General features: G+C 35.4%; 1 protein-coding gene and 1 pseudogene across 2 annotated transcripts in view; both read right to left on the bottom strand.

Annotated features, from left to right (window-relative positions):
* Positions 1–23148, bottom strand: part of PAWR (pro-apoptotic WT1 regulator) — a 109364-nt gene that overhangs the window by 37108 nt on the left and 49108 nt on the right. For both annotated transcript variants that reach the window (XM_028105467.2, XM_088025644.1), the window contains exon 2: positions 1246–1377. In XM_028105467.2, coding sequence (XP_027961268.1) covers positions 1246–1377 — 132 coding nt within the window. The remainder of the gene's footprint in view (positions 1–1245; positions 1378–23148) is intronic.
* LOC148163792 (cytochrome c oxidase subunit 5A, mitochondrial pseudogene) lies at positions 10080–12758 on the bottom strand (annotated as a pseudogene).

Here is a 23148-nt window from a genome sequence, read left to right on the forward strand (position 1 = left end):
GGATTTTATACTTCAGTGTTTAAAATGCTATTTGGTATAACAGGTATAATATAAGTTCTGTAAAAGTGGAATGCAGAAGCTAGCCATGTAGATTTGCTGGTGCATGTAATGAAACCTACAGCTTCACTGAGATGATATAATGCTCTACTGGTTTACTCTCAAATGGCTATTTTTAGGGGTTTGGTAAGACCACGCTTTTTAAAATTGGATTTTGTCTGGAAATGTGAAGAATACCCTAATCTTTTATATATATAAATATATTTATATATAACATATAAAAATAGTATTTATATATTATATATTTATTATATAAATATATATATACACACATGTAAAATCATATGCAGAATAATATAGTTAACTGGGGTCCACATTTTTAGGTTTAATCCAATCTTCCATTTATGTAACTGCTGCTTCTAAAAGAATAGTTTAAAAGAATGCCACCATTTTTAGGAGAATTGAATAAGCCTGTTGCAAGAGGGTTCTCTTACAAATGAAAGTAAATCCTGCTTAACCTAAGCAAAACTGCCTCGGTCTCCACAGTACCACTGAAGTTCCTATAAAAGATGGAGGCTCCTGGTTCTATTCCACAACCCTATGGGATCTGTAGAACATTGAATTTCATACAAAACAGTCAGTAATGGTATTTACACTGGCATATATTAAAACTGATGGAAAGTGAACATTAGGTAAATGAGAAGAATTTAACTTAAGATTTGTAAGATTTGTAAGCTAGTAATCAATGCCAGGATGGCTATCAGAATTGTCAACTCAAACTTACTAATTCTAACTTTATTAAGAGCAAAGAGGTAATTATTTTTCCTATTTTTACAATAGGTACTGCTTAACTTGCTTAATCAGTCAGACAGCAAATATTCACTGATCAAGAACTAAGAACCATACATACTGTTTTTAAGTCAAGAAGTATTTGGATAGAAGGAAAGTCAATGCTTAAATCCACTGAAAATACTTAAATGGAGCTGATGTAACCAAAAGGAGAATGGAAAAATTATTAAAAGCTACTTAAAAATGATTGTTAAAATAGCAACTGACATCCTGGTATTTTTAAATATTCATTTGTAAAATAAAAAAATAAAAAATAAATTTTTAGGGGCACCTGGCTGGCTTAGTTGGTAGAGCACAGGACTCTTGATCTCAGAGTTCACAATCAATCAATATATAATAACTCATAAGAAAATAAATTTTTAAGATAATTTTTTTAAATTTAAATAAATAAATACTCACTTGTAGCAGGTAGGAACTGCCTGGATCTAATAAGCTGACAGCTTCATTCTGCATCGTGTTCTGTTGTGTAATTGCATCTTCACGTTTCCGCTCTTTCTGCCCTGCTTCATCATCTTCATATTCATCTAAGCACTAAAAGAAAAAATAGTTTCCATTTTATTTCTACATAGTACTAACAGATTGTACTGACAGTATGTAAAGATACATTTGGATAGCATTAAAGAAGTATCTGTACATTCAGAAACTAATTTATATGATAAAGGTGTTCCTTTCAGTAATATGTACATTTAATTCCTATAAATTATCTGCTTAAACCCCAAGCTCCACATTGATGCCCCCAACTTATCTTTTCTCTAGACTATAAATAGCAGTGACAAGAGCTTGCTTAAAGGCAAGGTTTACTCATTCTTTTACATTCATTCAACAAGTAAACGAATGGTGTCTACCTTAAACAAGGCACTTTTCAGAGGGTAACAAATGATATACCCAAGACATGGAATTTAATAGTCTAGTGGGAAGTTAAGATGTAAGATATAAGACATATAGAGATATAGATATAGATGCAGATAACTCAATGATAAAGGCCACTTTCCAGCTTAGTACTACCTAAGAGTATATACAGAAAGAGTATTTGTACCTGGGGAGTAAGTCTTCTACAAAAACTCTGTGGAAGAGTTTATAATTTAAAGGATGGGTAAAATTAAGAACTGCAGATATAGAAAAAAGAGAATTTCAGATGGTGGGAAGAGCATATGGAAAGGTTGTTGCTAAAAAGCTCAATCAACACCTGCATTATCTATCTCCAGACTCTACATGAAAAAAAGTCATAAACAGAAACAAAATTCTATTCATCATACCCACTGTGGTATGGGTTATCTGTTCCTTGCAAATGAACACATTCCTTTTGTTTTTAAGATTTTATTTATTTGAGAGAGAGAATGAGAAAGCACAAGCAGGGGGAGCAGCTGAGGGAGAGGGAGAAGCAGGCTCCCCACTGAGCAGGTAGCCCTAAACACGAGTCGATCCCAAGGACCTGGGATCATGACTTGAGCTGAAGGCAGATGCTTAACTGACTGAGACACCCAGGCGCCCCTGCAACGGAACACATTCCTAACCAATATCGCCTTAAAGGGTTCTGTGAGAGACAAAGAATAATGTTTCTGCAGGCAGTCTGTAAACAAGAAGGCACTAACCAAAGAAACAGGACTTACAAATTATAAAAAGAGAGTAAGTTAGGCCACTGTGCAAACTAAGAAGGGACACTGGAGTGTCTGGAATAGGAGGGACACAGTAGATAAGCAGCACATTCAAAGACACAAGGTCCACAATGGGCGATATGGAAGAAAGTACCTCTCTGAGATGGAGTCTTAAAATCAGGATGATATGGAAAGGAAGTGAGGGGAAAGAATGAAAGGGGTGAGATTCCAGAGAATGCTCCTGCCCTCCCTGTAATGGAACTGACTGTGTGTACAGGTGTCATCTGGCCCTTGTCATGCACCCAGTGAGAACTGGGACTTGGGTTACCAGTGCAAGAAAAATAGATACTGAGGCTACTTGACTCTGACCCAGGAGACTAGTGTGATCTGCCATGATCCATGAAATGACAGCAGGCTAACATGGTTAGCTTGAAAGTAGGGTAAGATCTCAAACCCTTCACAGTTCTTGACAGAGGTGAAGATCGGAAAGCCAAATGATCTGATCACAAAGAACATAAATAGCCTGAGAAGCGTGGACTTTTCATTACATAACACAGAAAGATGTTATGGTGCTACAATTCCCTGGAATATAGTTTGTAAAACATGATCAAAACTGATTGGAGAGGGGGGAGTCCTGGGTGGCTCAGATGGTTAAGTGTCTGCCTTCAGTGCAGGTCATGAACTCCAGGTCTTGGAATGGAGCCCCATGTCAGGCTCCTGGCTCGGTGGGGAGTCTGCTTCTCCCTCTCTCTCCTCTCTGCCTTTCCCCCTGCTTGTGCTCAGTCTCTCTCTCAAATGAATAATCTTCAAAAAAAACAAAAAACTGATTTTGGGAACAGAAACCTATATAAAGCAGTTCACAGTAGAAATTAACAGGACGAAAAGTGGAGAGTAGACAACAAAGAAGACAATTTGATCCTATGAAAAATAATGTAGCCTATGTAGAAAACAGAATCAGTAAAAGAAATCTAGTAATTGTACTAAAGTTTAAGAAACTAGTCCTGATTAGAAAAAGACTCTTAGGACTCTTAAAAATCCTTTCTCAGACAATAGATGGTATCATGTTTAATGGCAAAATATCACCAAAATTTAAAAGCAAAATCAGACTTAAGACACTGATATCCATTCCACTATCAACATAGTTGTTAACATCACTCTGGAGGTGCTATCTGATAAAACCAGGTAAGAAAAATAAAAGATTTCAGCAGTAGAAAGAAAGCAAAATTTCATCATTTCAGATGATACAATTTTGTTGAGATAACATAAAAATGTTTTAGAATTACTGAAGTTCATTACAATGGTTTTTATAGAAGTATGCAAAAATCACTTCCCAAAGTAACATGAACAGCCAGTTAGACTGTATAATTTTAATAGTAACTATAAAAATAAACCAAAAAACTTTATGAAAAAAATACACAATTTTACTGAGAAACACAAATTAAAGCCTATTCTTAAATGAGAAAAAGCTAGTATTGTGAAGATGTCAATAAGTCAATTTATAAGCTGAATAAAAATTCCAATCAAAATCTTAAGGAATTTATTCAGAAAGTAGGGGTGATCATCTGAGTAAATAAATACATAAGATATCCAGAAAACTTTTTTAAAAAGTTACGACAAACATTCACTCTAACATTAAAATGTATAAAACCACAAAAATAAAAACTGTAACTGAGGTCCTAGAAAAGAGAATAAAGTAAAGGAATTCTTCAATACACATTACTGAGATAAGAGGTCAATCATTTAATGCACAGTGGGGGCTGAGAAGCAAGTATGTAAGATCTGGAAAAAACAAAAGAGTAGTCTCATCTCTAGGCTTCTATTCCATGAAAGGGATCATCTCATTCTTCAGTACCTGAACTGCAAAACTCCCTGACCATAGGACTGAATGTCAGTAGCATAATGCTAGAACTCTTAAATCCTAAAGTAGTGTAGACAGAAAGTAAAAGTTGAAGCAGATAGCCATGAACTCCCTGAGTGCTGGGATATTATTTTATTTATCTTTGTTTTCATTTTCTGAGATCCAGTCCCTCAACCTCAATAAATGAGACTCCCTTACTAGCACATTAAAAAGAGGAAGAAGAAAAAAAAATTCAGTAAATGCTTGATAAATGAATGAGTTACCAAGATAAGACAAATCAGGGAGATGAACTGTAGCATCCCAAGCTAAAATGGAATATTCTTTTCCATGGCAACACTGTTACCCACTGACCTGGGAACCTATTCATCACACATACTACCTCTGTGGAGAATTTGTACATCTTACATTCCAGGCAGCTTTTAGAATAGGGATTACTTGATGAATCACAACTTCCCTCCAAGGTTATTCTAAGCAACCAGTACAATTCTTTTAGCACAAGCATCCTACAAATTCTTTAAGCTATCTTATATAACTGGGATAAATACACCTGGAGGAAACTCTGGTGGAAATGGTAAGAAAGAATGAAAGCAAAAAAGAAGTGAGTTACTAGACCAAGGTAGGTTAAGATATTTTCCACTTCTATTTCTTGCAAAGATTAATAATTCTCTAAGTGCACAGCTGATGGTATCCTTAACGGAGACAGACTTATTTTTTTTAAGATTTTTTATTTTTAAGTAATCTCTATACCTAACATGGGGCTCAAACTCACAACCTTGAGATCAAGAGTCTCTACTGAGCCAGCCAGGTGTCCCAACAATAATTTTTAAATAAGTACCAGCAAAAGAGAACCAAAAAGAACCCAAACATGTTTTAATGTTTTTTTCTACTAATCATAAGCTTTTTATCTGAGAGAGAAAATGATGAGAAGAAAATAGATGCTGACTTTATATTATAATTACACCATGTGGAACTCAATGCCATCTTTTCCCAGCTCTCATTTCCAGATAAACGTAATCATGTCAAAGTTACTCTCTCCTTTCACATAGATTAGAGAGAAAGAACTGCATGAGAACTGGGTTAACAATTATCTTAAACTGAAACCAAAAAGTCAAATTTTATGAAATGACATTTTTTAAAAAGAAATGAGAATAAGTATCACTGACTGTCACCAAGCTCATTGCTACTCCCAAAACTGCATTTTGGAGCACCCAGTATTTTGGCAAATAAAACTCCTGAATAAAACAAAGGTATGATTTTCATTCTTAATAACAAATTATTAAGATTAAGATGCTATAGTATGTTCTAAAAAATTATTCAGGCTATTGCTAATCTGACAAAGTAACCAAGTAAAAAGGAAATCAAGATATTTTTAAAGTCCTATTAGCTGGGATCAAAAAATACAACTCACAGGAAAAGAATAGGAAATTCAGAAATAGATCCAAATACACAGACAAATTGAGTTTACAATAAAGTGGAAACACACAACAGTGGGAAAAGAGGAACTTTTTAATATGTGGCTTGGGGATAACTGGATAGCCATATTTAAAAAGATAAATTTAGATTTATTCCACATACCACATACCAGAATAAATTTCAGTGCATCATTAAAAATGAGCAAAAATTGAACAGACACACCACCAAAGAAAATACAGGCATTGCAAACACATGAAAAGAGGCTCAATATAATTAGTTATTAAGGAAATGTGAAATAAACTTTGACAGACTATCACTACACACCTACCAAAATGATTAAAATTAAGGACTAATAATGCCAAGTGTTAATGAGGATTTCAAACAATTGAATATCTCCTACACTGTTGGCAAAAACTCAAACTAGAAAACAGTTTGGCAGTTTCTCTTTTTTTTTAAAAGATGTTATTTATTTATTCGACAGAGAGTGAGAGAGTACAAGCAGGGGGAGCAGTAGAGGGAGATGGAGAAGCAGGGGGAGCAGCAGAGGGAGACGGAGAAGCAGGGGGAACAGTAGAGGGAGACGGAGAAGCAGGCTTCCCACTGAGCAGGGAGCCTGATGTAGGGCTCGATCCTAGGACCCTGAGATCATGACCTCAGCTGAAGGCAGATGCTTAATCATATGAGCGACCCAGCCGCCCCAGTTTGGCAGTTTCTTATAAAGTTAAATACACACTTACCATATGACCCAGCAATTCTACTCCTAGTTATTACCAAAAGAAATGAAAACACGTTCACTCAAAACTTGTACTAAAAAAAAAAAAAAAAATCAATTTTCGTAATAGCCAATAACTGGAAATAGTTCAGAAGTCTACCAACGAATGAAGAGATAAACAGTAGTACAACCATGTAGTGGAATACTAACTCAGTAACAAAATGAATGAAATCTCAAAAGCATTATGCTAAGTGAAAGACACCAGAAAATAAAGACTATATATATGGTATGATTGCATTTATATAATATTCCAGAGAAAGCAAAATCATAGTGACAAAAAGCAGATCGGTGATTGCCAGGAGTTGGGTGTTGAGAGGATGGGGCTGACTAGAAAGGGACAGAAGGAGTGATGGAAATGTTCTATATCCGGATTCTCGTGATGGTTTACCCAGGTGTGTACATTTGTCAAAATTCATCAAAGTGTATCCTTAAAACAGTAGCATATTATTGTATATAAATGACAAACTAATAAATATGACATAAAAAATATAATAGTGGAGGTATAGAACAAACGGCATGGTAAAAAAAAAAAAAAAAAAGACTGAACCTAAATCTGATTAAGCTTCTAGATCCAACTACTAATTACAGAAAACAGAGAGGACATAAAAACATATTAGATAACCAACCACCATGGAGACGCAATCATGAAAATCCAAATTGTAGGAAACTCTAAGCAGGAGTCAGAAAACTGTGAAAAAACAAGGAGGAAATATTTTAGTCTCCTGAGCTACATAAAATCTCCTGCCTTTTTTTTTTTAACAATCCTTTGAAAACACAAAAACCATTCCTAGCTCTGTCATACAGAAATAAGCCTCTACTAAGGCTTAAAAGACAGCCAGTTTCTACAACTAAAAAACTGCAAGAAGAGGAGAGAGAAAGAAGAGACCCATAAATTTGAAACTCAAAGGACACATGAACCAATCCCAAACATATGGACCTCCTCTGCATCCTTATTAAAGGAAAGTATTTTTTAAAATTGTAATTTAAGAGACAGTTTGAACAATGCATATATGGTAAAAGTAAGTCTCAGGAGTTTCATGAGATTAATGATTTTTAACTTTTTTAGGTATAGTGATATTTTTCTTTCGTTTAAAAAAAAAGATTCCTTGTCTTTATACTGAAATACCTAAGACATTGATGATATACACTGAAATAATATGTCATCTGAGATTTGCTTCAAAATAACACAAGAAATAAAATGAGTAGTGTGTAGTGGGTATAGATAAAACTAGCTAGAAGTTGATAACTGTGGAAGCTGAAGGATGGGTACATAAGGGACTTCATTATACCATCTTCCTTACTTTTGTATATGATTAAAGTCCCATAATAAGGTTTTTTAAAAAGCAATAAAATTTAACTGACCATTTACTAAATAATTAAAACTAGATAAATATTTTATTCTAAGTAGCATAACACTTCTGCTTCTAGAGAACAAAACGATGGAGTATTATTCACAAAGTGTTTTCCAAAAAATGGGAAATGTTTGCAATTTCATGCAGAGTAAAAAAAAAAGATATGAATGACAGAAAGAAAAATACACATTATCTTTAGATTGATCTTTCTTTATGGTTGTCTGTAAGGCATATGTTTAATTAGAAAATTATTTAAGAAATCAGATTTTGGAATCACAAAGACCTATATTCAAATCCCAGGTCTGTAACTTAAAATACTTAATTGTGTCTACTATTAATTGACTCTCTAGGTTGTAGGGCCCTGTTTAGCACTAACATTTAATATTTCATAAAACTCTCATAAAAACCTTGGGGAGGTGTGTACTACCTTACAGAAGAGGAATATGAGGATTAGAATTAAGTAAGAGGCTCAAAGACACAAAGCTGTTGAAGGGTGCAATCAGAACTCCAACCTAACCCTAAATTCAATTTCCAACTGCCAGGTATAACCTATTCATCAGTCATGAAATTCACTTAGTACATCACAACCCAGGATTTTATGAAAAGAAAATAGAAAATATCAAAGAACACATTTTTTGTGAAACTTTTGCTTTAGATTGTGAATATATTGGCTCACTTAGTACAATACAGAATTAGTAGGAGTTGCAGGGAAAAAAGAGTGGCTATGAGTTGACGATGGCTGTAGCCAGATGACAGCTGGATAAGCATTTATCTACCCTGTAGTTCTATGTATGTGTATTTTATTTTTTAACTTTAAAGGGACTTTCTGGAGGTCAGGTCTCATTTCCACATCTACTTCAGTCACTGACAGCAGACCAAGCTTCCCCAGGTCTCTTCCATCACTGTACAGACTCTCATTTCCATCTTATTCTGTACATTCTACAACCTGATTCAATCCTGTATCCCCTCCTCCTCTCCCTTCCAAATCATTCCACTGTATCCTCTGAATTCCTGTAGATTAATATTTTGCTCTCCTCAACTGCAGAATGAAATCTAGCTGGCTCCCTGAAAAAGCCCTTTCCCCCATAGCTGTCTCAACTGAAAGCTATTTGTGTTTTAATTTCTCTAGTGTCTTCTGACTACCACTCTAAGAGCAAGTCTCTCCTTTGGCCACAAAGTTCTAACCCAGTGATTCTCATTCAGTCAGTACCACTCCCTACAAGGCATGGAATTTTGTGAAGGCATTTTTGGTCATATTGATGACTAAAGGATGCTACTGGTTTATGGATCAGAAGCATGGAATGAGTATCTTGCAATTTCAAAAATTAGTCCCTCTAAGAAAGAACTGACCCACATCCCATTCAACCAAAGAATGTAATACTGAACAGTCATGCAGGTGAAAAATCTATTTATAATTATCTGAACCTAAACATACTTTACCTCTAAAAAACAGTGTGTTTGCAGCATTTAAAAATATAGAGAGATCTTTCCAGGAAGACAACTATACCCTGTAAATGATATTTTGTTAGTAATCTTATGAAAAAATTTGCCTGACATTTCAGAAAATGTCACTAACAGCAAAACTATTCATGGTATTTTAGCCATTAATAAAGCACACTTTTATCAGTCCAAAACAAAGTTTGAAAGCCAATGCACTATGTTTTTATAGCTCTAAAACTTTGCTTGAGGCAAGAGACTGCACCATCACAATAGCAGCATCACCACAATATATCACACTTACAACAAAACATGACATATACAGTATATATTCAATGTTTGCTGAACTAAATACTGGGGTGCATAGTGAAAAAACAAGACTAGACTGAACCAGGTTGCAAGGACACTGAGACTAAGGAGAAGCTGGGGCTGAAAGTCGTAAATACAAAGTAACCAGCCAATCATCACTCAATTTCTTGAACAAATGAGAGACATACTGGTTTTGAAAGACTAACCATAGAGTGATATATATGTGAAATATGCAAATAAACTTAGAAATCTTAAGGCTGTAGTTTCCACTACTAAAATTTTTATTACTATACCTCAAAGATTTTTTGGGTTTTTTGTTTTTTTCAGCTCAAACTCATTTCCCTTTTATTAAAGTCCAAGTTACCATTACATCATTTGGTATTCAATAAAGGAAAACTTGTTCAAATAAGGTAAAATGTCATCATCAGTATTTCCAGGTGGTTGTTTACAATCAAGTAGTATCATGCATAAATCCTTGAGAAGCCCATCCATGAAGTTTATACTTTGTCAAGGCCCAATTCCTCTGGAGTGGGGAATCTCAATTCATTTAAAATTGATCTAAGTTCCTGAATGACTTAGGGGTAGATTTCCTTATGAGGTCCTGCTTTGTCCTTAACAACCTCTAGGATGCAAACTGCCCTAGCAAAATCATTTAACCACCTGCATGCCAGCAAAGCAGCATCATTAATTTTGGGTTTTGGAACCAGATCATAGACAACAAGCATGTTCATCCCTTTACACAATTTTCAGGCATCAATATCTGGCTTGTTGAAGTATGTCACCCAGCAAGCGTCAAACTCATCTGTTTCCTGTGACCCACAAGAGTAACAGCATACTGACTGGACAGTGGCAGCGGGGCTGAGGGTCTGGGGCCAGGTACAGGAGGCCTCAAGAGCTGGTGAGGGCCATTATAGCTGCTGCTACAGTGCAGGAGCAGAGAGCGATGCCAAACCTAACGGTGAAGGAAGCCTGTCAAGGTTTTTAATATATCAAAAATGTAGTAAGTTCATAGAATGAAATAACTAAAAAGGATCCATTTCATGGTAGCTTTTCCTTACCAATTTTATAAACAGAATTCCACAAAATTCAGGAGTTCAGAAAAAGCAATCAACATCATTTGTCACCTTTATTTTTTTTTAAAAAAGATGTATTTATTTGAGAGAGGGAGTGCACGTGTGTGAACGAGCGGGAGGGGGGTGGGGGATGGGAACAGAGAGAAAGGGAGGAGCAGACTTCCCCGCTGAGCACAGAGCCCCACTTAAGCCCCACAGAAGCCCCACATGGAGCTCGATCTCAGAACTCTGAGATCATGACCTGAGCTAAAATAAAGAGTCAGATGTTTTACCAACTGAGACACTCAGGCGTCCACATTTGCCAACTTTAAACACAATTTTATTAAGGTATTTTTAAATGTTTCTAATATTTGGAAAACAGCATACTCCATATGGAGGGACTTTTTACTTACAATAGTAAGCATTCTTGGACAGTAGGGGTATACCTAAGCATAACAGATATCATCATTCACAACTATTACTTATCTGAAACTATGCATACAAAACAAAATACAAATCAAAAAAATTGTGATTCAAACACATTAGAAATTGTTAAAATTAATTCTTGTTAAATATAAATGCTTAAGCCAAGTTTTGAGACTTTGATATTTTGACAGAATAAATTGTGTGATATACTATCTAGTTCTTGGAAGAGTTCAGCTAGATAACTGCTTCACATTCCTTTCTCTTTTTTCACATCTGTTCTCTTTCATAAGTGATGAGTCTCACAAAGAATGAAACAATTCATTCATCTCCAAACAATACTGAATAGTTCATAAAATCCATTAAAAAATGCTACTTCCTTTAATTTTCAGAATCCCCCCAAATTTTAATATCCTCTTCTATCCAAATGCTGAAGTCTATATAACATATGCACATCTGATCTTAAAATAAAGAATCCACACAAATTCCTTAAGTGTTCTGGTTTTTTCAATAAATTTTTGCAAAGTATAAATACTTCTTTATAAAGCTCTAGCACTAGGGAGCAGGGAAACATTTTCTTCATATGAATTAGAATGAGGACAAAAATTACAACAGAACTAAAATGAATTGCAAATTTCAAACAGCCAGGAAAATTTAACTGTATCTATGTTTAATAAATCATATAAATGTGGCTCTAAAAGCATTCTGATTGTCCTTTGCATTTAAAAGAAAATCAAGTAAGCAATCCTAGCAAAGCTTTTAGGGAAAAGAAAGAAAAGCTATATAGCTCCAAGAAAATGAAAAAAAGTTTCTATTTAGGAGCACACAATTACAAACCATGAATATGGGTAAATGGCTGTGCTTTCCAAAATGAAAAGTTACTATACCCATGAAAGGCATCAGGAAAGTTGATTTCTTCAGTAAGACCATGTCAATCCTATCAGTACTGCTGTGCTTTATCTGTCTTCCTCTCTGGTAATACCCTTTTTACATCCTCCAATACTCCTTTATCTAGCATACACCAGTCTGTCATCACTCAACCTCTGCCTAGCTTTTCCTTACCTTCCTTGCCCTGCTCCTAAGCCAAGAGGCTTATTTTGAATGGTTAAACAAAAGAAACTCTCCAACATAACAAAAAGAAAACTGAAATAAGATCAAATTAATAAGTATCTCTACATGAAAAGAACTGAACAAAATGAACAAATGACCCCTCTCTCCTCTCATCAGGTGGCTGAAAAAGCCATGTATATCTGTATCACAATGATTAAAAACTCCTACTACTGCTAGCACTACTACTACGACTACTACTACTACTATTACTACGACTACTACTACTATTATTACTACGACTACTACTACACACAGCCCTAAGTCAGAAAGTATGGGAACTAAATGGAGTAAATAAAAATGTATGAAATTTCCAAAACTAATTATTAAACAATAATTCAATAACTGAATGAGTTATGCTTTCTAACAACTTTGTAACATCTAACAGAAGCACTCTGATTTCATGGATTTAAAAGCTGAACTTACAATAAAAGTTAGCATTTTCAATAAAAAAGAAATCTTAGTTGTAAAGAATCCCAAAATATAACCCTCCAAAAACAGGAAATGAAATCAGAGTTTCTTTCTCACACAGTTTTAAAGAACCTTTCTCACCATTAAAATCTGCACCAATACCATCAGATACGACTCAGCCATGGTCAGACCCAACCACACAATCTTGTGCTGGGATCCCATTGGACCTCAGACCTAAGCAAGTGTTAAATTCTCTATAAAGCAATATCCATGAATAGACAGGTAGCACTCAAGCACTCTCATTTTCAGCCATTTCAACTAATACTAGTAATAATAATATTTTTTAATAATTTTAAAACTGTAGTTGGGTACTTTTATTTGAAGAGAAAATGACATTTTTCAAATTACAAAATTAATGTACATTACCAAGACACTTTTTTTTTTAAAGATTTTATTTATTTATTTGACAGAGAAAGACAGCGAGAGAGGGAACACAAGCAGGGGGAGTGGAAGAGGGAGAAGCAGGCTTCCTGCAGAGCAGGGAGCCCGATGTGGGGCTCAATCCCAGGACCCTGGGATCATGACCTGAGCCGAAGGCAGATGCTTAACGAATGAGCCACCCAGGCGCCCCACCAAAACACTTTTAAAATAAAAAAAGAGGGGCGCCTGGGTGGCTCAGTTGGTTAAGCGACTGCCTTCGGCTCAGGTCATGATCCTGGAGTCCCGGGATCGAGTCCCGCATTGGGCTTCCTGCTCAGCAGGGAGTCTGCTTCTCCCTCTGACCCTCTTCCCTCTCGTGCCTTCTATCTCTCATTCTCTCTCTCTCTCAAATAAATAAAATCTTTAAGATAAAATAAAATAAAATAAAAAAAGAGGAGCACCTGGGTGGCTCAGTTGGTAAAGCGTCAGACTCTTGATTTCAGCTCAGGTCATGATCTCAGGGTCCTGAGATCAAGCCCTGGGAGTCTGCTTCTCTCCCTTCCTCTCCCTGCCCCACCCTCCAACACCCCCCCACCTTTCTAAAATAAATAACTCTTAAAAAAAAAAAAGACAATTGGTATCACTTTGGTACAAATCCTTCCTTCTACTAGAACTTTTTTCTTAAATTCAGGTAATTATAGGCATCCTGTTGGGACTTACTTGCACCATCTCTTTTTTTTCAACAAAAATTTTAGTAGCTGCAGAGTATGATATCACATTAATACATCATGATTTGTTTAATCATATCCAGGTGTGGGTCATACAAACTGAATAGTCTTTCATATAAATTCTAGTGTACATCTCTAATTTTCATGGCTCTTTAAGCATGCTGCCAAATCTTCTGCCAAGAAGGCTGTCTAATCCTTCTTATTTTTTTTTAACTCTCCAAACATATGAGGCAAATAATGGTTTGACTGATTCCTAGTTAGCAGAATGAAGAACTTGTGTTATCTTTATTGACTTTATGTATTTCTTTATGTAGCTTTACTTTCCTCACTATGTCCTTTCAATTTTTATATTAGTTTCTTCATTTCCCTAGTATTTCTCAAAGCTTTTTTTAAAAGATTTTATTTATTTATTTGAGAGAGAGAGAAACAGCATGAGAGGGGAGAGGGTCAGAGGGAGAAGCAGGCTCCCCGCTGAGCAGGGAGCCCGATGTGGGACTCAATCCCAGGACTCCGGGATCATGACCTGAGCTGAAAGCAGTCGCTTAACCAACTAAGACACCCAGGCGCCCCTCTCAGAGCTCTTAATACAATAAGATGGTAACTTCTGTCTATCATAAAGACAATCTTTTCCTAGCTCACCTTTTAATTCTATTTAAGTTTTCCTTTTGAAATTTTCTCCCTGTGGTTTTATGTTAAGAAAATGTTTTCCCCGGTGCCTGGGTGGCTCAGTTGTTAAGGGTCTGCCTTCGGCTCAGGTCATGATCCCAGGGTCCTGGGATCAAGCCTTGCATCGGGCTCCCTGCTCAGTGGGGAAGCCTGCTTCTCCCTCTCCCACTACCCTTATTTGTGTTCCTGCTCTCGCTGTCCCTCTGTCAAAAAAAAAAAAAAAAAAAAGATTATTAAAAAAAAATGTTTTTCCACGTTGAGATCTTTAGTAAACACATACACTTTCTAATTTTTACTATCTCATTATTAATTTTTTAACTCATCTCATATTTAATTTGTCATATAGTCAGGCTGGAAACAAATGTGTTTCCTTTTGTTATAATTAGCAATTGTTCTAGCCACATACATGGAATAATCCAGAACTGCAGCACTGGTAGTGGGTTGTTTGAGTAATGGCTCCTGGAGGACTCTAGCACCCCTTCCAAGTTTCATACCCAGGGGCTCTGAACAACCCATCTCCTCACCATGGATACAAAATGCTACCTTTATTATATATTTTTATATATGGGTATGTTTTTAGCTTTCTGTTTGTTCCACTGATCTATCTATATTAATACTCAAATCACATTACTTTTATCATTGTAAGTTAGTAATATCTAGCAGTTCAATTATTATTCATTTTTAAAACTCTCTTGACCATTCCCAGCCAATGTATTCTCCTAGTAGATTATTTCAATACATTTGAAATAATGTATAAATTACTTGGAAAAAACTACTGACAACATTTACTAGCTGTGTGACCTTGTAAAATGGGGACAAGAGCAGTGCCACATAATAGGGTTGTTGCTAAATAGGTTAGCAATAAGTTAGAACTAAGGAAATGAAAGTAAATATAGACAATGGATAGACATGGCAAACAGAAGTAGAACCTGACCGGACTGGGAAAGCCAAAAGCAATCAAGTAACAGTAACAAGATGACTCCTAGCTATCTAGCTCATGGTGTCATTCATGTACACAGAAAATTTAAAAAGGGAAATGATGAGGAGTTTGGTATTGAGCATTTGAAATATTGAGGGATATACAAGAGGAAAAGAAAGACCAAGGTACAGATCAAAGGCTAAGCCTCTTCTAAAACTGCAGGGAAGGCTCTCAATATGGATCTAAATGCAGATAACTTAGACAATACAGGCAAAAAAAAATTTTTTTTTGAGAGAGTTCTGATTGAGAGCTCTCTAGTTTCTTCTCTGAGAAGTTAACTGTGCTCTTCTGCTGACAGTCATAGGTAGAAGTTTAGGATAAGGTAATGGGTAGGAGGTGGGTTAAAAGTTTAAACTACCTATAGTAGGAAACATAAAAGTGAGGGAAATAAAAATACATAAAGGACTTTCAGACAAGTGCTGAGGGTCTAGCTCAGAATGAAGAACCGAAGACTTCAAAATGGCACGAATCTGTGATATCAGAAAACTCATTAGTGCTATGAGTCCAATTCTATTATGAAAACTTATTTATCAATATTTTCAGCAAGTTATCTAATTATTTCTGGAATGGATGTGAAAGAGGGCCTTTCCATATCCCTCAATTGTTGAAACAGGTAATTCAGAAGCAAGTCCTGACCAGCAGGATATTAATTGTGCAATTATACTTGAATATATTAGCTATGTTAGTATCATTTCCCATCAATATCTGACTCCCCTGTGGAATTATTTTAAGTATTAAACTTAGTTAATCCAGGATCATACTAGTTTTTGGTGGAAATTCTTTCCACAGCCCTATATTATACACTTTCTTCTATTATCTACAACCCAGGTCTCAACCTAATTAGACTTGTTCTAATGCTTTAGCAGGGAGTAATAGGTCTGGGTATTTATAACATACAAATTCCTCAACATTAGTCACACAAACAATGCTAGGAAAACAAAGAAGGCACTAACTAGTATAAGAGACTATCTTCAGAAGGAACTATTAAAAAAAAATATGCAAAATATATTCTATCTTAAATGTATCGATGATGGCTCTTAAGCATAGTTCTAAGGTCAGAAAAATAAACATCATACTCTTCAGCTCAACAGTTCACACATTACTGACTACAGCCCTAGAGAGCGATGATATGAACAATCAAAGAAAATGAACAATCCAAATTATCTCTAGTTTTCAACTATTATCAGATTTAAACAATCCAGTATTCACAGACTTCCTTCAGCTACATCCAATGATGCAATCTAATCCCACAGTAGTTATTCCTCAACTTCCAAGATATTTGGGCAATATACTGAACCACTCTATGCTTGTTCTGCTCATCTCCAAAATGGGGATAACACCAGTAACTATGCCCCATAGAACTGTAAGGATTAAAGAAAATAATGCAGAAAAGCTAAGAACAGTAACACACACAGCACTTGGTAAATACTGTGTTATTATAACTCCCATCAAAGAACACTCAGACATACATTTAAACATGGTAATGACAAGAATAGCTAACTTTTACTATACACTTACTATGAACTAGGCATTTTTCTAATACTTTACTTGGATTATTTCAGTTAATCCTCACAGATAGGTACTACTATAGATTTATTTGGTCAATGCTGCTTCAGCTGGAATCTCTTTCTCCTTACTTCTCTATGCTTCCAACTCCAAGTATCCAATTCTTCCACATAGTAGGAATATATATGTTTATAGAATGAAACCTTATCTGATTATTTCAAATGTAAAAATCAGATTATAAATTCTCAAATTCTTAATATTTAACTCATTCTAGTTTTCTTTTTTTTAAAAAAGATTTTATGTATTTGAGAGAGAGAGAGAATGAGAAAGAGAGAAAGCACATGAGAGGGGGGAGGGTCAGAGGGCGAAGCCGACTCCCTTCTGAGCAGGGAGCCCGATGCAGGACTCAACCCAGGGACTGGATCCAGGGACTCCAGGATCATGACCTGAGCCAAAGACAGTTGCTTAACCAACTGAGCCACCCAGGCGCCCTTAACTCATTCTAGTTCTTGATTACCTACCACTACATAGCTCCTTTCATTTCATGTTACCTAATGAAATTTTAAGGTTCCCAAAAGCAGGTACCTCATCCAGTACTGTTTCTGGATCCTTCAGTCTCTTGTCAGTAGTAACTACAGAATGGGAAGTTAATAAATACAAATGCATATTTCCTAATTTAATATTTCCTAAGAATGTACTATAATATTTTAAAATAATTTTAACAGCAAATTTATTCACTTATTTGAGGACATTCCTTCTGCTTAAAAATACAATTTGAAAAATACTCAGGCACACAGAAATAACTTCTGGTAATCACTTTCCATTTTATCCCAATTTCATTACAGATTCTAATGAGAAACACAGGATTTTCAAGAACTCTCATACATAGCATGCTCTAAGAAACACTAGAGAAATGCAGTAAAGTCTTATTTCTCCAGCACTGAACAAGCCAAACTTCCCTACGTTCTAAATAATTAATATGGGTCACTCTCAATCTCAAACCCCTCTCCCCAAATAATGAAAAGCAGTGATTAATAAATTCAGAGGATCTAAAATTAAGCCTAAAAAGATTGCAGGCAGAAGCTTTGAAACTTTTAAAATAAGTTATGTCTTCTAGTTTTTGTGGGAATGTTTATTTATAAAATCATTTAGAATTTCCTATAAACTACCTATTGAGATTTTGGGAGGCAGGAAAAGAGAAGACTATGGAAGAGAAAGCAATATACCGCACGTCGAGATTTCCCCAATGCAATGTGCTTTTTCCGAGAATTTAGAAATATTTGGATAAACACAATGACAGAATAATTTGTATACATACTTGAACAAAAGGAATGATAGCACTGAATCCTTTGGAACTGAGCAATTATCCTGGAATCTCTTTTATGCTTGGAGAAACAAAACCACCAAAGAGCTCCTCTCTATTTTAACCAGAATTTTCAATAGAGAACATTACCATTTGGTCAATACTACTAAAAAGAAATTACTAAATAAGGGAAGGTTATAGGAAAAGGAATCCTAGAGAAGAAAGGAGGGTCACAGTTTTGCTAAGGTTTCTACTTGCTAAGGTTTCTACTATTTTCTGTAGATGTTCTACATAAAACCTACCTTTTTGGTTTAGTGTCCCTGAAGTGCAACTTCAGTCTTCTTTTTTCCCTTAGGAACATTCATCTAGCCCCTCTTAGGAAGCTTTACATTTCTGTTTAAATTGCCTTGTCCCCTATACACAACCTCTCCCATCCACAATATAGTCCATCTGAAAAGAACTTAAACTTAACATATAAATCATTCATACTAATATGTACTTCCATTAAGAATGGTTTCTCTCACAAAAAATAAAAAGTGTATGTCTATATAATACAAACTAAAACTGATCCTGAATGTAAGCCAGCACTTGGCACAGAGGCTGGCAACTACAGGTATTTAAAAATTAACTAGATGAATGAACTTAACATGTGAACCAATGAATCTACTTTTGCCTAGCAAGCTCCCACCCACCAAGGGTCTTTCCTCAGCACTCCCTTAGTCCTAGATCCTCCATTTTTCTCCCATCCATTGACCCCAAGACTCAAAGACCCAAGTCAACTTGCTGTACCTTATTCTTCTATCCCAGACCTACAATCACTGTGTGACCCAAACACGCAACCAGCCTGTATAACCAAGAGAGATTCTGCCTTCTCAAACTCTTCAATCCTTTGGATACACAATATCTCAGGCATGAAGAAGAGAAAGACTACTTGGGAGCACAGGGGTGTAGCTTAAAGAAGTCAATCCTAGAATAGTTTGACAGGTAGGGATCCTGGAAGAGAGCTTAAGAATATATGTATCCGAGAGTCTGAGGTCAAGAGGAATAACTAAAAACTGTAGTGGCAGTGGCTAGATAGTAAAGAAAATATAAGGAGAACTAAAAATTTAATCTCAATTTTGTCTAATTACCATATAACACCCACCATTAAATGGTGGATTCATTTTACTTTAAATTTTATTAGACAACATTAAACTCTACTTGTGCCCTTAATTCTCAGGTTTTATTGATTATACAAATGTAGTTAAACTGATTTTTTTTAATTTGTTAGACAGTACATGACCATGCTAAATCAAATGTAGTAACAACAGTAACAGTTAACAATCATAGAGCACTTCTGTGTCAGGCACTGGTCTAAGTGCTTTTCAGAGAATAACTCTTTTAACCTTCACAATCCTGTAAAAGATAGGTACTATTATCAACCCCACTTTATAAATTTAGAAGCAGTTAAGCAACTTACCTAAAGTCACACAGCTAACAAGTGATGGAACTGTGATTTGAACTCAGATAATGTGGCTGCAGAGCCTATGTTCTTAACCACTAAGCCATATTTACTATTTTGTGGTGATTAGCTTATTCTCTACTCTTACAAAAAATTTAAAAAAAGGGGGGGGTCTCAAATACAACAGATATTTTATACAATGTTTATTAATAGGATTAAGAAAGTCTAATGATTTACCAAGGGAAACTGCATATCTCCTTTCATGAGCATTCTGAAAAATCATAAATATTTATCTGAGATGCTATAAGATGGAGGTGGGGGGAGGGTGTATAATAGGAAAAATATATTTTATTACATCAAAGATGCCAATGACTGAAAACATACCATTATTTTACATACCACTGACACACAAAAAAATTTCCAAACTATAATACAATGTTATTTTAAAACATATCTTAAATGAAAAGTGAACAAAGGTATAACTATTATCAATGAACTACAGTCACTTATCAAGGAAACTTCAATATATAGTTGCTTAATAGATGAGACCATGTGAAAATTAGTATTTCTTGAAATCTGCTATATCATTCTGGGAATCTACATATGTAGAAGAAATTAAAGACCTGAAAACAAACTAAGACTGGGGTTTAAACTGTGGTTGTAGAGAATTTCAAAACTACATGAGAAACTGGTTTACCAACCATATGCCTAGATTAGTTAGCTGGGGCTACCATAACAAAACACCACATAATGGGGGCTTAAAGAGAAATTTAATTTTCTCACAGTTCTGGAGGCTGGAAGTCCAAGACCATGGTGTCAGCAGGTTTGGTTTCTACTGACACCTCCCTCCTTGGTTTGCAGACAGCTGTCTTCTCACAGTACCCTCGTACGGCCTTTTCTCTGTGTGTGTGTTTGTGTGTGTGTTTCTCTGGTGTCTCTCTCTCTCTTATTATGGACACCAGTCATAATGGATTAATGCCCGCCTCTTACAATCTCATTTAACCTTAATTATCTCTTTAAAGGCCCTATCTCTAAAAACAGTCATACTGGAGGTTAGGGCTTGACTCAGTCCATAACAATATACAAGAGCTGATCTTAGTAGAACCCATTCCTAGAATGCAAAACATCATTTCTGTTATAGGGAGCTACTGTTGAGGTAATAGTCCTCGGTACGAAGTCATTTCTACATTAGGATCAATAACAACAACAACAAAATCAGAATAGCTCTTTGTTTGAGACTAAAATAAATTATTCTGGGATTTTTAAGAATTGTTTACGGCTCAACAAAATGCCTTTATTTCTGGTTCTTGCTATATACTCATACTAGAATCAATTTACATTTTATATGACAAAGGCAAATACTGCTTTCAGGCAATTTTTGCACATTATTCTATATATTACTTAAGAGTAAGAATTACTATTTACCTTTGACTCACTAGCACCTCACAAAGTGCTGGGCATGTAGTAACTGCTTAAGTATCAGAGGGGGGAAATTGAAAGAGAAGAAGGAAGAAAGAAGCTGTTAATTTAGATACAGCACTCTTTCAACTCTTACTAGCTTTTAAAAGGAAGTACCCTGCAAATTACCTGAACCAAAATACTTAATATTCAAAGAAGGTATAAAGATACATGCAGCAAATTTAAGGTTTAACACTTCAGCTGGTTCTTAGCTTCATGTCACAAATCCTAAATGTAGAAAGCAAGAAAATCTCATGAACAAAACGTCAGCTCCCCCTGAATGAGCATTTAAATGCTATTTGAAAGCAGAAAACACAGTTTTTAAAAGACTTTTCAAAGCTTAGAGGGTCTATTTAATTGCCAGTAAGTCTACTAGTTCAAAAGCTGGTTTTTGAAGCCTGCTGGTTTTTGAAGCCTGCTGATTCTGTTTCAACAAGAAACTTTTACAAAATTTTATCTGCTTCGCCCCCCAAAAAGCCTACATAAAACACAGCATTTACATATAATGCCTACTCTAAACTCCAGATATTCAGAAACTATCCATGCAATAAGCTGTCAGCTCATTCAGGGTTTATGTGTATGGCTCCACTCTACAAGGGGAAAAAGTAGAAGCCTAGAGTAGGCTAGAGAGATAGGTGAAAAGAAACATTCTTAATGGTTACCCGCTATTTTTCAACCATCAAGGAGTATCAGAATGTATGTACAAACCAAAAATAAAGCAGTATCTAAATATTTGGTTGGGGGTGCCTGGGTGGCTCAGTTGGTTGAGGATCCAACTCTTGGTTTAGGCTCAGGTCATGATCTCATGGGTGGTGAGACTGAGCCCTGCGTCAGGCTCTGCACTCAGCGGCGAGTATGCTTAAAGATTCTCTCCCCCTGCCCCCCACTGCTGGTGTGCTTGTACTTACACATGTGCATGTGTACGCTCTCTCTCTCTCTCTCTCAAATAAATTAAAAAATCCTTAAATGTTTGGTTGGGATGTTAACCATAACAGATACATGAACAAAGGTGGACCATTTTTAGTTTATTATTTGGGTCCATGCTTCTCCATAAATTTAGACAATTAAATATGAAAGCAAATAGTAGTAACACTACTTTGATTTGACACATCTGAATCAATGAACATTAACACAATAGTTATTTAGAAAGGAAAACATTCCTTCAGTACAAACGTGCTTATTATGGTTTCTTGTCTTTGTAACTGAAATTTAAGATTTGTTTAAATTGCCAAAATCCCTGATCATTGAGTTTTAGTTTATTTTAAAAGGATCCAAAGTTTTTGATCTCATATGTCAGAAGAACTGAAAAAAACTTCTATAATGAGAAAGAAAACAAAATGCCTACAGAAAATGGTAAGTTCATTTTGTCTTAATTCTGACATTTACTGAAAAACGTTCTCGTGTAGCATACTTTTCAAAGCCTTTCAAAGAATGGTAATAATATGCTTTTCTTACTACACAGTTCAGATCAAATTATATGCCTACCAATTACAAACATAAGTATTCATTTACATACCTTCTTTCAGTGTTGAGAACACATTTCCTATTGACCAAATCACTTACGTGAAAGATTTAAATAAGACATTAGGTAACAAAAATTCCACTTCTCCTTAGCTGTTTTCCTATTACCTTTATCAAATACTTTCTGAGCCATATACTTAAATATCGATATCCTCATTATCCCAACTATAGCGTTGCTTTGTATAATCTGAAGGCCCATGGAACCAGCTCAATGTTAATCTGGTTATAGCAATTCAAACAACTCCTTTCAGTAGTAAGCCCAGTATCTCAATTAGGAACAAGAGTGTTTCAGTCAGGTTCTACTACCATGTACCTACCCTTAAAGTAGTGTCTCTACTTTTTTATATAACCACATTTAGTGATGTTCAAATGAAATTATGCTTATTAAAGTACCTCATAAAATGTTACTTGTTACACAAACAATTTAATGGATACACCATTCCTTCAAATATTTACATTCAAGGCAGTGTTAGCAAATGGGGACTGAGAAACAAAACAGAAAGAATCCCTCTCTTCATGGAACTCAGATTCTAGCTGTGGAAATAATTAAT

The sequence above is a fragment of the Eumetopias jubatus genome, unplaced genomic scaffold (assembly GCF_037043125.1).
Source record: "Eumetopias jubatus isolate StellerSeaLion01/CBP00866 unplaced genomic scaffold, mEumJub1_p1.0 scaffold_8, whole genome shotgun sequence".
Classification (NCBI taxonomy): domain Eukaryota; kingdom Metazoa; phylum Chordata; class Mammalia; order Carnivora; family Otariidae; genus Eumetopias; species Eumetopias jubatus.